At 41.7% G+C, this 15,340-nt stretch overlaps 1 protein-coding gene across 3 annotated transcripts in view; it reads right to left on the bottom strand.

Annotated features, from left to right (window-relative positions):
* Positions 1–15,340, bottom strand: part of LOC137429491 (spermatid perinuclear RNA-binding protein) — a 109,368-nt gene that overhangs the window by 42,729 nt on the left and 51,299 nt on the right. For all 3 annotated transcript variants that reach the window (XM_078780859.1, XM_078780860.1, XM_078780861.1), the window contains exon 9: positions 5,674–5,771. In XM_078780859.1, coding sequence (XP_078636985.1) covers positions 5,674–5,771 — 98 coding nt within the window. The remainder of the gene's footprint in view (positions 1–5,673; positions 5,772–15,340) is intronic.

Genomic DNA, 15,340 nt, shown 5'->3' with positions numbered 1-15,340 from the left:
GCGAGGGTAATAAATAGAAATCGACTTTACGATGAGGTCTCCTGCTGTGTTGAAGCAGATTAAAAGTTCAGAAGCGATTAAACTTGCTCTTTGCCCCCACCATTCCTCCCCTATTAATCTCTTAAATCGGTTTCCTTTGTTATCTGGTGATGTTATCTTTGTTATCTGGTTTCCTTTGCTATCTTTTATAAATCGGTGGGCAGTTCCTTAATTAAACGAATAAATTAAATTAAAAGAATCACTTTGTCTATCATTTTACACTTCAGCGACATTCCATTATTAACGGTGTGAAAGGCACTTGGTGCGAGATAACCATCACATCTCAGTTCAAAATACGCCCGATTGGTCGAAATTAATCCCGCGATAACTAGATCAGTAGATAAAGAGGTTGTCGCAATTGGTCAAAACCCGCAATATTCAAAACCCTTGGTATTTCAGGGTTTACTGCAATCCAATAATCTTAGAAAATTGACAGTCAAGCTGTCAAATCTCCATAAGATAGAAAATAATTGGTAAACGTTGGTATCGCTAGTAAAGAAGACACACTACATGGCCAAAAGTATGTGGACACCCAAACATCACACCCGTATGTGCTCATCGAACATCTCATTCCAAAATCATGGGCATTAACATGGAGTTGGCTCCCCCCGCCCCCCCCCCTCCCCACCTTTGCTGCTATAACAGCCTCCACTCTTCTGGGAAGGTTTTCCATGAGATGTTGGAACATTGCTGTGGGGATTTGCTTCCATTCAGCCACAAGAGCATTAGTGAGGTCGGGCACTGATGTTGGGCGATTAGGCCTGGCTCACAGTCGGCGTTCCAATTCATCCCAAAGGTGTTCGATGAGGTTGAGGTCAGGGCTCAGTGCAGGCTAGTCAAGTTCTTCCACACCAATCTCGACAAACCATTTCTGTATGGACCTCGCTTTGTGCACGGGGCCATTGCCATGCTGAAACAGGAAAGGGCCTTCCCCAAACTGTTCCCACAAAGTGGGAATCACACAATCGTCTAGAATGTCATTGTATGCTGTAGCATTAAGATTTCCCTTCACTGGAACTAAGGGGCCTAGCCGAACCACGAAAAACAGCCCCAGACCATTTTTCCTCCTCCACCAAACTTTACAGATGACACTATGCATTCGGACAGGTAGTGTTCTCCTGGCATCCGCCAAACCCAGATTCATCCGTCGGACTGCCAGGTGGTGAAGCGTGATTCATCACTCCAGATAACGCGTTTCCACTGCTGCAGAGTCCAATGGCGGCAAGCTTTACACCACTCCAACCGACACTTGGCATTGCGCATGGTGATCTTAGGCTTGTGTGCGGCTGCTCGGCCATGGAAACCCATTACATGAAACTCCCATTGAACAGTTGTTGCGCTGATGTTGCTTCCAGAGGTAGTTTGGAACGCGGTAGTGAGTGTTGCAACCAAGGACAGATGATTGTTATGCACTTCAGCACTCAGTGGTCCCGTTCTGTGAGCTTGCGTTGCCTACCACTTCGCGGCTGAGCTGTTGTTGTTCCTAGACGTTTCCACTTCACAATAACAGCACTTACATTTGACCGGGGCAGCTCTAGCAGGGCATAAATTTGATGAACTGACTTGTTGGAAAGGTGGCATCCGATGACGGTGCCATGTTGAAAGTCACTGAGCTTTTCAGTATGGCCCATTCTACTGCCAATGTTTGTCCATGGAGATTGCATGGCTGTGTGCTTGATTATATATACCTGTCAGCAATGGGTGTGGCTCAAACAGAGAAACCACTCATTATATGGGGTGTCCGCATACTTTTGGTCATGTAGTGTACTATCAGTTCTACAACTCTTTTGTTGTGTCACAACTGAGATTTAGAAGGATTTTACATGAACGACATTGAAAAGGCTGGCCAAACATGATACCTCTTATAGGTTTGTTACCTCCACCACCGAAGGTGGATGGAGGTTATGTTTTCACCACTGTCTAACTGTCTTGTTTGTCTGTCTGTGAACAAGATATCTCAAACAGTTGTGGAAGGATTCGGATTAAATTTGGTGGAGAGGTAGCATATGTGACAAGGACGAAACTTGGTGGACAGGGTGGGGGTGTGACAAGACCGAATAGATTTGATTTTGGTGAAGATCTGAATATGGATTCAGATATGAGAATTATTTGATTTCTAAAGTGATTCTTCACCATTGAGAGATTGGGCGAAAAGCGATATATATAACATGATATGTCAAAAAGTTTGGACGAGTTATGACTAAATTTGGAGGATGCATTGGTTAGGTGACAATAACAAGCCGATAAGATTTTGGTTCAGGTCCGAATCCAGATCCGGCCTATCAGTGGGATACAAAACATAAACTGTTCAGCCTGGCAGAGGTATGTGCCCTACTGAGTGCCATTCTAGTTATACAGTCATGTGAAAAAGTAAGTACACCCCATGTAAAGTTTTGACTTTTTCAACATATTTCAACATAAAGCTATTTGATCTTCATTTCAACAATATTGATAGATAAACGTGATATAATATAACAAATATCATGAAACATTTACATTTTGTAGTCCATTGTATAATTTAAATAAACATAAATGCAAATTTCACATGTGGAAAAAGTAAGTACACCCCTACATTTATCACTACTTCAAACACCTAAAATTAGAATCAGGTGCACCAGCTCATGTGCAAATGATTAGAACATCGTCAGAGAGGATCTTGGAGGAACCAGTCTTATTTAAACCTCAGACATTTAGTTTGGTTTGCTCTTTGTTGTTGAAGTGTGCGGCGTCACCATGCCTAGATCAAAAGAGCTCGCTGAGGCCTTCAGAAAGAAGGTTATAGATGCCTACGAGTCTGGGAAGGGATTTTAAAAGATCTCCAAACAATTTGAAATCAATCAATCGACTGTTCGGAAGATCATCTACAAGTGGAGAAGATTCCAAACAACTGCCAACTTGTTCAGGCCAGGCCGCCCCAGCAAGTTCAGCCCGAGACCAGACCGCAAGATGCTGAAAGAAGTCTCTAATAACTCCAGAATGTCATCACGGGACCTACAGGTAGCTCTTGCCACTGTTGATGTCAAAGTGCACGAGTCTACCATTAGAAAGAGGCTGCACAAATTTGATCTACATGGGAGGTGTCCCAGGAGGAAACCTTTGCTGTCCAGAAAGAACATCAGGGCAAGACTAAAGTTTCCCAATGAACACCTAGGCAAATACCAGCACTTCTGGAACAATGTGCTCTGGACAGATGAGTCAAAGGTAGAGCTATTTGGCCACAGTACCAGAAGACATGTTTGGAGAAAACCAAAGACAGCATTTGACCACAAGAACCTGATACCAACTGTAAAGCATGGTGGTGGAAATATTATGGTTTGGGGCAGATTTGCTGCATCAGGGCCTGGGCAGCTCACCATCATAGAATCCACTATGAATTCTTCATTGTACCAGAGGGTGCTTGAGGATAATGTGAGGCCATCTGTCAGAGAGTTGAAGCTCAACCGAAGGTGGACCTTGCAAAATGACAATGACCCTAAACATGCCAGTAAATCCACCAAGGAATAGCTGAAAAGAAAGAAATGGAGGGTTCTGGAATGGCCAAGTCAAAGCCCGGATCTAAATCCCATCGAGATGTTGTGGGGGGATTTGAAACGAGTTGTGCATGCAAGAAACCCCTCAAACATCGCACAGCTGAAAGAATTCTGCATGGAGGAGTGGGCAAAAATTTCTCCCAGTCGATGTCAGAGACTGGTAGACAGTTATAAGAAATGCCTACTTGAGGTTGTTTCTGCCAAAGGGGGCAATACCACCTATTAGAACCAAGGGTGTACTTACTTTTTCCACATGTGAAATTTGCATTTATGTTTATTTAAATTATACAATGGACTACAAAATGTAAATGTTTCATGATATTTGTTATATTATATCACCTTTATCTATCAATATTGTTGAAATGAAGATCAAATAGCTGTATGTTGAAATATGTTGAAAAAGTCAAAACTTTACATGGGGTGTACTTACTTTTTCACGTGACTGTATATGCAAAGCTGTGAAGCAATATTGCAATATAGCAATATAGCTATGCTTTCAGCCATGGTCCGTGCTGTGTTTCGTGCAAACGGTAGAACTGTCCCACAAATCCCATTTCCTCGTCGATCATTGGATGTTTTCTTTATGTTTTCTTCACATATTATTTAGCTTACTAAGTTATGTTCAATATGCCAAAGTAAAAAATAAGAAAGACAAAAACCAATGATATGACAAAGTTGTTATGAACTATCTCAGCTTGCCAGCAGTAAACCTCAAATGTCGAATGAAGGAACCATGAGACACTTTCAAATTAAACATTTTGAAACAAACCTAACTACGAATGGATGAAACAGTTTTTTCTTGTGGAAGTAGTATCTCTGTTGCTTTGGACTCCATCTTAGTTACTCAGGGAGGATTCATGGGATTATGGTCATGCATTTTCAATTAATAATCTCTAAAACCGACATGCACACCAGTTTTTGCTATCAACTTCCTTCCATCAACTTCCTAATATTAAAAAATGGTCAATATTGATTGGCTGTGCCAAATACACTTGGTTCTCACTCAACATGGTAGTTGCGTTCTTGAAATATGCGACGCTAAGCGAATCATGTTTTCCCATAAGAATTAATGTATAAATTGGAGTTAGGTTATTTTGAACATTTCTCATCAGAAGAAAAACATTAAAAGTTGAAATACTCTACATGTGTTATTAATTTCTAAATGAAATAACATTTTAAAATAAAATTGATATTTAAATACAAAAGAAATATAAATTTAAGTAAGATACTACTCACCAGTGATGGTTGTTGAGGTTGGTTGTAGAGATGGGGTGGGGTGGAGCGGCGAGTGCTGGTGTTAATGAGACAGCTCAAGCGCTCTCACCCTTATCAACTGCTCATTCTCAGCCATCAAAACACTTAAACACCTCTGATTTTAATTTGTAAGCGAATTGTTTTTGTTGTTTTATTACTACCAGACTCACTACTATCACTTATTGAGCATTAAAAAAATCTTCTTTATGGGGGATTGAATCACGCTTCAAACAACACCAAAATGGGGTAACACTACGGTTCAGCATCTACATATGCTTCTGTGTCTACGTGACACAAAAATAGATCATTGTGACCCGCTGGGAAATTACGTAATAAAAAAATGACGATGTAATCTAGTTTATTTTACAAAGACATTTCTCCATTGCAAACATTAAATACTCCAGTCCATTGATATTTCTGACGTTTTGCATTGATACATTCAGTTCTGAATAAAACCTATGGAAAAAAAAATCCGAAATACAAGATGTCCACAAAGCCTTTGGACTTGGTGATGATTCATCGAAGAATATATGCATTAAATTTGATGTATGACTTGCAACAACTCTGTGAAGTTTCAAGTTTATCAGTGTAGCTGTTCGAGACATCCGAGAAATAGAAGTGACAAAATTTGGGGGAAAGAAAAGAATAATAATCACCCCAAGAACAATCGGTTTCCAGCTTACAGCTCGGAAACCTAATAATGGTACACTCTGCTTACGATGAACATTCATTAAGTTCCATGAAAATATATGGTTTCCTGAGTACCTACTGCATGACGTCGCGACAAATTATTTATTTATTCACTTTAGAGCAAACCTAACCTATTGAATGAATGTATCTACTTCCTCACCTGGGCTGTACATGTTAATTCATCTCTCTGTTGGCAACTGATAGAAGCCACTGCATCCACTGCATTTTTCTCACAAGGATCTCTAAGTCCTGGCCCATCTGCAGATGAAGTTGGACAGAAAAAGTAGCCAAACAAGTACAGATACATTCAAAGTACACCGCCCCCATGCCAAATAATTAAATATCCTACAGCGCGGCATTGCCGGGGCGCCTATGGCGCCCGGCAATGCCGCAGTGCACCTCATAGAGGCTGCATTGGGAGGGAGAGGTGTACGCTAATTGATTGATTAATTGTATAATTAAAATCAATAAAAGATTATCACAAAATATTTTCTTAATCAATTGGCTAATAGCATAACTAAACCACAAGTGCTTCATCCGAAGATGTATCTTTTAGGAATTTAATCAAATAAGTCATTAATAAAAAATTAACTAATTAATTGATTAATCAATAATTAATCAATTAATCAATAAATAATTAATCGATTAAATGATTAATCAATAAATCACAAATATCCTTGATAGCCACATCACTTGGTCACTGTCATGTCTAAATATTAGCTTTCGAGCTCAAAAGGTGCCTGAGATATTGGCCAAATGAGAAAGAAAATAAATAAATGATTAATAATGAAAATAACGAAATAATAATCATTAAAAAATTAAATTATTAATCAATTCGGTCACAGAACACACAAACCACTACCATTTCATCAGAATGTGCAACTGAAAAAAAAAAAATTTTTTTTTTGTACTTAATCAAATAATTAAATAATTAATCGATTAATTGATTAATCAATAAATCAAAAATATCCTTGATAGCGACATCACTTGGTCACTCATGTCCAAATATTAGCTTCCGAGCTCAAAAGGTGCCTGAGATATTGGCCAAATGAGAAAGAAAATAAATAAATGATTAATAATGAAAATAAATAAATAATAATCATAAAAAATTAAATTATTAATCAATTCGGTCAGAGAACACATAAACCACCACCATTTCATCAGATTATTTAACTTAAAAAAAAAAATTTTTTTCATCATAAATCGAATAATTAAATAATCAATCGATCAATTGATTAATTGATTAATTAATAAATAAAAAATAGCCTTTGCAGCCAAATCACCTGGTCATTGGCATGTCCAAATATCAGCTTCCTAACTCAAAAGGTGCCTGAGTTAATGGTCAGAAGAGAAAGGAAATTTGATTAATTAAATAAGTACTTAATTAATCGCTAATAATTAAATAACTCCTCAATTATTTGATTAATCAAAAAACAAAAAATAATGTTTTTGACAAAGGACTTGCTCACTATTGTGCCGAAATTTCAGCTTCCTAGCTCAAAGGATGGCTGAGATATCGCCCGGACAAACAAACAACAAAACAACCAAGCAAACAAACAAACAAACAAACGAGAGTGAAAACTGAGTACTCCCTTTCAGCGTGCGTCACTGCCGAGCCCCCTTCGGTGCCCAGCAGTGACGATTTGCAATGCCTGGAGATGGCATAGGAAAGGTGCGGTGTACAATATTGGTGAATTAAAATAAACAGAAATCTCATTTTTCAAACTTTAAACTCAATGCCATCCAGCCCGAATATCATTCCCTATCCATTTCCCTTTGGACCTCCAATATTATCAGCATCTGATATATATGTATGTATGCATGCATGTGTGTATATATATATATATATATATATATATATATATATATATATATATATATATATGTGTATATATATATATATATATATATATATATATATATATATATATATATATATATTTGTATACAAGATCGAGGCTCGTGAAAGAGCTAACATTAATCACACAAAAAGTCAAACCGACACATAAAACACAAAAAGGAAGGGGCGCGGTGGACAAGATTGGGAGAGAGGGGGAAGGACACAAACACAACATTTGAGAGCAGGGACATCTGGAGAAATGTGGGAGGGGGAGGGCTTGGGGGGAGGTGGGAGAGGAAAAAACATATGAACACTGCAAGGACTTCCAGGAAAGAAGCTGGAATTTCAAAAAAAAAAAAAAAAAAAAAAAAGTGTATCTGGGGTGAATTAGCGGGGGTAGAAAAGATCAAGGTTTTGGATGGGGGAAGATAAGAGATGGTGGTGAACAGCTGTTTAAAAGACCTGGAGGGAGGAGTGGGATTGAAGGGAGTGGGGGAGTTTGTCCCAGAGGCGGGAGAAAAGGGGAATGAAAGAGTGAAGGTGAGCAGAGAGCCTAGATTTTGGCAGTTTAACCATAAGAGGGTTGCAGGCAGATCTTGTGCGACCTGAAGGAATATTGGGGGGACAGAGCACAGAGAGAGCTGGGGGAGCAAGGCCGGAGAGGAGTCGGGAGAAGACAGAAAGACCACCAACCTGCCTGCGGTGAGTGAGTGAAAGGCCCTCGGAGTTAACTTCATCGCGGGAGATTCCAATGATTCTGAAAGCTTTGGTTTCAACAGCCTGAAGCCGAGCTTGGTGTGAGGCAGGAGCACCAGCCCAGAGGGGGGAACAGTATTCCATTGAGCTGCGGATGAAAGCCTTGTATGTGGTGAGGAGCTCAGGTGTGCCAAGGAAGGACTACGCACGACGGAGGATGCCCAGTCGGTGACTGGCTTTGGAGGCCAGCTTGGAAATGTGGTTTTCCCAAGATAGTCCTTGAGCCAGACCAAAAGTAATGCTCCGGCGGGGGGAGTAATTCTCATTATGATTTTCCATTAGACCAATGTCTCAAGTGTCAGAAAAGGTGTGATGGACATCTGAGAACGGTAGCTTAGTGCCCGGATGGACGCCATCTTTGAAACCACCCAGCTCGAAAATGCCCATTTGGTGGGGTACATTGTTGCACGTGTATCTGGACTTCTATACTAGCTATCGATGTGCGGTTGACGACTAAATATACGTCCGATGTGTACCGTCTAAATTAAAAATAATATGAAGCATTTTGTTTTAGATTAATTATTATAAAAATCAATTATCGAAAAAAAATCATATATTTTTCAATATTTTATTATTAGACTTGTACTTTTTTTAGTGAAACAACACTGGTATGATTTTCCAAATTATGCATTGTCCTACACCGTTTATCTGTCTATAAAAATAACTCAAAAACTAAAACATATCATCCACCACGAGTTTACAACAAATAAATGTAAAGAGGCATAAAATGACTTAGGCCACCGCTGGCATTATCTATTCTGACGATAACGCAAGTTAGGAATGTCGTACGGAGAGGATTTTAACACCATACGATATCTAATAAGCAGGCGGAAATTGTTACATAGGAAATCTGCACTTTGGTGGCCATCTTGGATTTCAAAATGGCCGCCAATTATATTAATTATTCATTACTAGAGTTTGGAAAGACGTATGGAGCTGATTTTAACACCATACGATGTATATTCCTAATAAGCAAGCGGAGGTATCATTGAACATGTCATGTTTTAGTCAAATAACACCGGTATGATCTTCCAAATTATACATTTTGCTAAACCGTTTATCTGTCTATAAAGATTTTCAGGCAATTTGGCCTGCATTATAATAGAGAACAACATATGCTATACAATATACAGTGCACACAAAGTTAATCATCAGAGTCGCCATCAGAGTCATTGGCATCCTGAGCCACGATAGCATCATCCTGCACCATGTTGGAGCATCCCTGCAGCTTACACACAACAGTGCACTTCAACCCATTCAGTATGCAGGAGCAATCTGACGGTCGACACGTCCTTCTGCATGTGCATGAGATGAGATTCAAGACGACATCTGGAGCTGGTAGACCCGACATCCATCGGATTGTGAGCGAACCGCCATCATCGAGTTCCCAACCATGTCCTGCTGATGGTGTTGGGACGTCTGGTAGGTTTTCAAGGCTGCGTCGCCAGATAGCCGCCTGATAGTTGGCCCTAAGCGTATGCTGCATCAAGGAGTCTTCACAAGGCGGCAATTGTCCAGATTCGATCTGGCCCTTCTTTGCACAGAACATGTGATAACGGAGCGAATTAACACCGACGATCTTCGTGTTCTTGGCGTACAGCTGACACGTGAAGGCCTGAATGCTATTGAAGACGTCTGTTGGTACATTCCACGAAGATCCCAGATCTGTGAATGCTTGAAGATACAGCTCATTCGCTTGCACAAGCTTCAAAGCCTTTATCTTTCCTTGGCTAGCCAGAGCACTCACAGTGTCACACCCGCTCCATGCATGAAGCCCTGGCAATGCACTGCAAACTCCAGACCCCAATACCGCAGCCAACTTTCCAACGTCGATCATTCTGACTCGAACCTTTGTTCGTCTGATGAAGAGCTGACTATCGATGGTTCTGCTGAGATGAAGACTGATGATCAGAACGTCGGTGTCATCTGCCACTAAGATGATCGTCTTGTAGTGGGTAGCGGCGTGCTTTGCGTGGAGAAACATACGCGTGTCTGCTTCCTCGTGGCTACATTCGAGTGCTTGCACCAACTTCCACCTATCGCGGGTCAGTACCAGACATTTTTGTGAATGTGAATCATGTGAATTTGTGAATTTTGTGAACTATCCTTGTGAATGGCAGCGACACATCTCACGCCAAGCACCCTGACTTGTCTACTTCTCGCATCAAACGTGATGAGTCTGGCGTCACAGCTATCTGTGATCTACTGGAAAATGACTGGACCAATCCATTCGCCGATGATCCGTCATGTCTTCTCAGTATATCTACCGGAGCGGCTGCGAGGGAGGACGTTTCTAATGACCTACTCAACACCCTGCAAAAGGGGGAAGCGGCGTATCAAAGCTTCCAGAAACGTCTTGAAGAGGGACCAGGCTTTCATGACACATTGAACAAGCTAAACTTGAAGACCTTTGGTAAGATCAAGCAGAAAGTTGTGAAGGGCACAAACAAGGAGATCGTCCTGAGAGCTGACAGACAACTGTTTGCCACCATGATACTCATCGCCAAGACAAGGAACCTCGACATGCAACTTGTCCTTTGTCACCCACTAGGGCCGTTACCATGGTCTTTGGCAAACGTTGATGGGTCAATGAAAAAAACGAACAAAGCTGCACTTGCGAAACACATGGAAGGTCTTGTGGAACCAGCCGAGAACGTTGACAAGTGAAGTGCAACAATTAATTGATGCGATGGCTCTCATACAAAAGATGCATGGCGAGAACGACACGTTCGAAGAACTATCTGACCGCATCCTTGCTGCAGCGCTTCACACTGGTCAAGGCAGTGAGCGCATCGATGTTGTCTTTGACACATACACAGAAGAATCCATCAAAGCAGCTGAGCGTGTGAACCGCGGTTCAAATGAAGGCATCAGTTTCAGCGAGATCAGACCCGCACACAAAATCATGAACTGGCGGCGTCTCCTTGCTTGCAGCCAGACAAAGGAGAAACTGGTTGTGTTTCTGGCGGAGTCGTGGAAACATGAAACAAATCGCGAAAAGCTAGGCAACAGAACACTGTATGTCACCTGTGGTGAAAAATGTCTGGTACTGACCCGCGATAGGTGGAAGTTGGTGCAAGCACTCGAATGTAGCCACGAGGAAGCAGACACGCGTATGTTTCTCCACGCAAAGCACGCCGCTACCCACTACAAGACGATCATCTTAGTGGCAGATGACACCGACGTTCTGATCATCAGTCTTCATCTCAGCAGAACCATCGATAGTCAGCTCTTCATCAGACGAGGAACAAAGGTTCGAGTCAGAATGATCGACGTTGGAAAGTTGGCTGCGGTATTGGGGTCTGGAGTTTGCAGTGCATTGCCAGGGCTTCATGCATGGAGCGGGTGTGACACTGTGAGTGCTCTGGCTAGCCAAGGAAAGATAAAGGCTTTGAAGCTTGTGCAAGCGAATGAGCTGTATCTTCAAGCATTCACAGATCTGGGATCTTCGTGGAATGTACCAACAGACGTCTTCAATAGCATTCAGGCCTTCACGTGTCAGCTGTACGCCAAGAACACGAAGATCGTCGGTGTTAATTCGCTCCGTTATCACATGTTCTGTGCAAAGAAGGGCCAGATCGAATCTGGACAATTGCCGCCTTGTGAAGACTCCTTGATGCAGCATACGCTTAGGGCCAACTATCAGGCGGCTATCTGGCGACGCAGCCTTGAAAACCTACCAGACGTCCCAACACCATCAGCAGGACATGGTTGGGAACTCGATGATGGCGGTTCGCTCACAATCCGATGGATGGCGGGTCTACCAGCTCCAGATGTCGTCTTGAATCTCATCTCATGCACATGCAGAAGGACGTGTCGACCGTCAGATTGCTCCTGCATACTGAATGGGTTGAAGTGCACTGTTGTGTGTAAGCTGCAGGGATGCTCCAACATGGTGCAGGATGATGCTATCGTGGCTCAGGATGCCAATGACTCTGATGGCGACTCTGATGATTAACTTTGTGTGCACTGTATATTGTATAGCATATGTTGTTCTCTATTATAATGCAGGCCAAATTGCCTGAAAATCTTTATAGACAGATAAACGGTTTAGCAAAATGTATAATTTGGAAGATCATACCGGTGTTATTTGACTAAAACATGACATGTTCAATGATACCTCCGCTTGCTTATTAGGAATATACATCGTATGGTGTTAAAATCAGCTCCATACGTCTTTCCAAACTCTAGTAATGAATAATTAATATAATTGGCGGCCATTTTGAAATCTAAGATGGCCACCAAAGTGCAGATTTCCTATGTAACAATTTCCGCCTGCTTATTAGATATCGTATGGTGTTAAAATCCTCTCCGTACGACATTCCTAACTTGCGTTATCGTCAGAATAGATAATGCCAGCGGCGGCCTAAGTCATTTTATGCCTCTTTACATTTATTTGTTGTAAACTCGTGGTGGATGATATGTTTTAGTTTTTGAGTTATTTTTATAGACAGATAAACGGTGTAGCACAATGCATAATTTGGAAAATCATACCAGTGTTGTTTCACTAAAAAAAGTACAAGTCTAATAATAAAATATTGAAAAATATATGATTTTTTTTCGATAATTGATTTTTATAGTAATTAATCTAAAACAAAATGCTTCATATTATTTTTAATTTAGACGGTACACATCGGACGTATATTTAGTCGTCAACCGCACATCGATAGCTAGTATAGAAGTCCAGATACACGTGCAACAATGTACCCCACCAAATGGGCATTTTCGAGCTGGGTGGTTTCAAAGATGGCGTCCATCCGGGCACTAAGCTACCGTTCTCAGATGTCCATCACACCTTTTCTGACACTTGAGACATTGGTCTAATGGAAAATCATAATGAGAATTACTCCCCCCGCCGGAGCATTCACTTCAAAAAATGGCCGGTTGGCTCAAGGACTAAGAAAGATCATGGCAGATAGTGAGACCCAAAAGCTTGAGCGACAGAACTTCTTGGAGAGGATTGTTGAGAAAGTAGATGGGAGGGCTTTCCAGTCGGTCCTTTCAGAGAGACATTGTAAGAGTGTGAGATTTGTCAGGATTGAAAGACATGTTCCACTTGTTTGACCAGTCTGTGATTTTGTCCAGGTCTGCAGAGAGTGAGGAGGCTGCAGACTGCCGATCTGAGGGATGAGGAATGGAGCGGCAGATAGTGGAGTCATCAGCAAAGAGACAGAGAGGATTTTCCAGAGAGTCGGAGAGATCATTAATGAAGACCAGAAATAGCACAGGGCCCAGAACACTACCTTGGGGAACTCCAGCCAGAACAGGCAGGGGAGATGAGAGAAATCCATTCAGGGCCACACGTTGCCTACGACCAGAGAGGAAGTGCGCAAGCCATGAGTGGAGATTTCCTTGGATACCATAGGAGGAGAGTTTGGTGAGCACAGCTGGGTGCCAGACCGTATCGAAGGCACGTGATATGTCAAGTGAGACAGCTCTGATTTCCTGTTTGGCATTGAGGACCTCCATCCATTGTTGAGACAGCAGAAGCAACATGTCCAGAGTTGAATGACCTGGTCTGAATCCAAATTGATGATCAGAGATCAAGCCATTGGAGAAGAGGAAGGATTTGATATCCGAAGCAATGATGGATTCCATGACTTTGCTGATTAATTGGAATATACAGGGTGTTTCAAAAAGATGGACCCAATTTCAAAGCAGTATATTTCACGATGGCAACATGTTACAATTACACAAAAAGTTACAAACGGTTTAATTAGTTATCAAGTTTTACTAACCATTTTATAAATGCTCTATGTGCCCTCCACCTGCTGCAAGGACAACATCGAGACGATAGTTGAATTCGTCCCAAACGTCTCTCAGAGTGTCTTCTTTCACTGAAGTCACCACTGCCGTGATTCTGTTTTTGAGGTCATCCAGATTAGTCGGTAATGGTGGCACAAAAACACGGTCTTTGACGTATCCCGACAAGAAAAAGTCGCAGGGTGTAATGTCTGGGGATCTTGGGGGCCAAGAGTGTAGCGCCAAGTCTTGGGGTCCCGTGCGACCTATCCAACGTTCAGGCAGTGTCATTTAGAAAATGTCGAACCTGCAGGTGCCAATGTGGCGGTGCTCCGTCTTGCTGAAAAATGAAGTCATCGGAATCTTCATTACGTTGTGGAAAGAGCCAGTTCTGCAGCATTTCGAGATAGGTTTGCCCCGTAACTGTTTTTCCCTCGAAAAAGAAAGGGCCATAAACCTTTATTTGAGAAACGGCACAAAACACGTTCACTTTCAGGGAATCACGCTCATGCTCTACAGTTTCGTGTGGATTATCTAGTCCCCATATGCACACATTGTGACGGTTAACTTTACCGCTTAGATGAAACGTTGCTTCATCACGAAAAATCAAACGCGGTAAGAAGCTGTCGTCTTCCATGTTCTGTAACATCGCATCACTAAATTCTACACGCTTTCCTTTGTCACCTGTACGAAGAGCCTGTACCAGTTGCAACCGGTATGGCCTCAGGATTAAATGTCGCCTTAACACATGCCAGACAGTCGTTTGAGGGATCGCAAGTTCTCGGCTGGCATGACGAGTGGACTTGTGCGGGCTACGCAGAAAACTCTCTTGAATTCTTCTCACGTTTTCCACTGAAGTGCGTGGTCACCCTGGGCTTTTCCCCTTACATAAACAGCCTGTTTCCTCAAATTGTCGGTACCAACGACGAATGCTCTTTGGCATTGGCGGATCAATGCCAAAACGCCGTCGAAACGCACGCTGCACCGCAATTACGGCTTCAGTCTTGCTGAAATGCAGAACGCAAAACGCCTTGTGTTGCGGGGTCGCCATCTTGCGAACGACTGAGGCTAGAGGCTGTTGGTGCGTTGGGAGAGCCATCTAGTGGTGGTCATTTGAAACTCTATGCCCCGCCCTTTCAAGTGGAAAGAGGTTCATTTATGGGCGGTTCGTGGTTGCAGAGATATAGCGATTTCAAATCGGGTCCATCTTTTTGAAACACCCTGTGTGTGTGTGTGTGTGTGTGTGTGTGTGTGTGTGTGTGTGTGTGTGTGTGTGTGTGTGTGTGTGTGTGTGTATGTATGTATATATATATATATATATATATATATATATATATACATATATATATATATATATATATATATATATATATATATATATATATATATATATATCAGGGCAAGACTATATATATATATATATATATATATATATACAGTCACGTGAAAAAGTAAGTACACCCTATGTAAAGTTTTGACTTTTTCAACA

Source organism: Myxine glutinosa, chromosome 6 (genome assembly GCF_964187855.1).
Source record: "Myxine glutinosa chromosome 6, kmMyxGlut1.1, whole genome shotgun sequence".
NCBI lineage: Eukaryota > Metazoa > Chordata > Myxini > Myxiniformes > Myxinidae > Myxine > Myxine glutinosa.
This window is presented reverse-complemented; position numbering and strand designations above follow the sequence as displayed.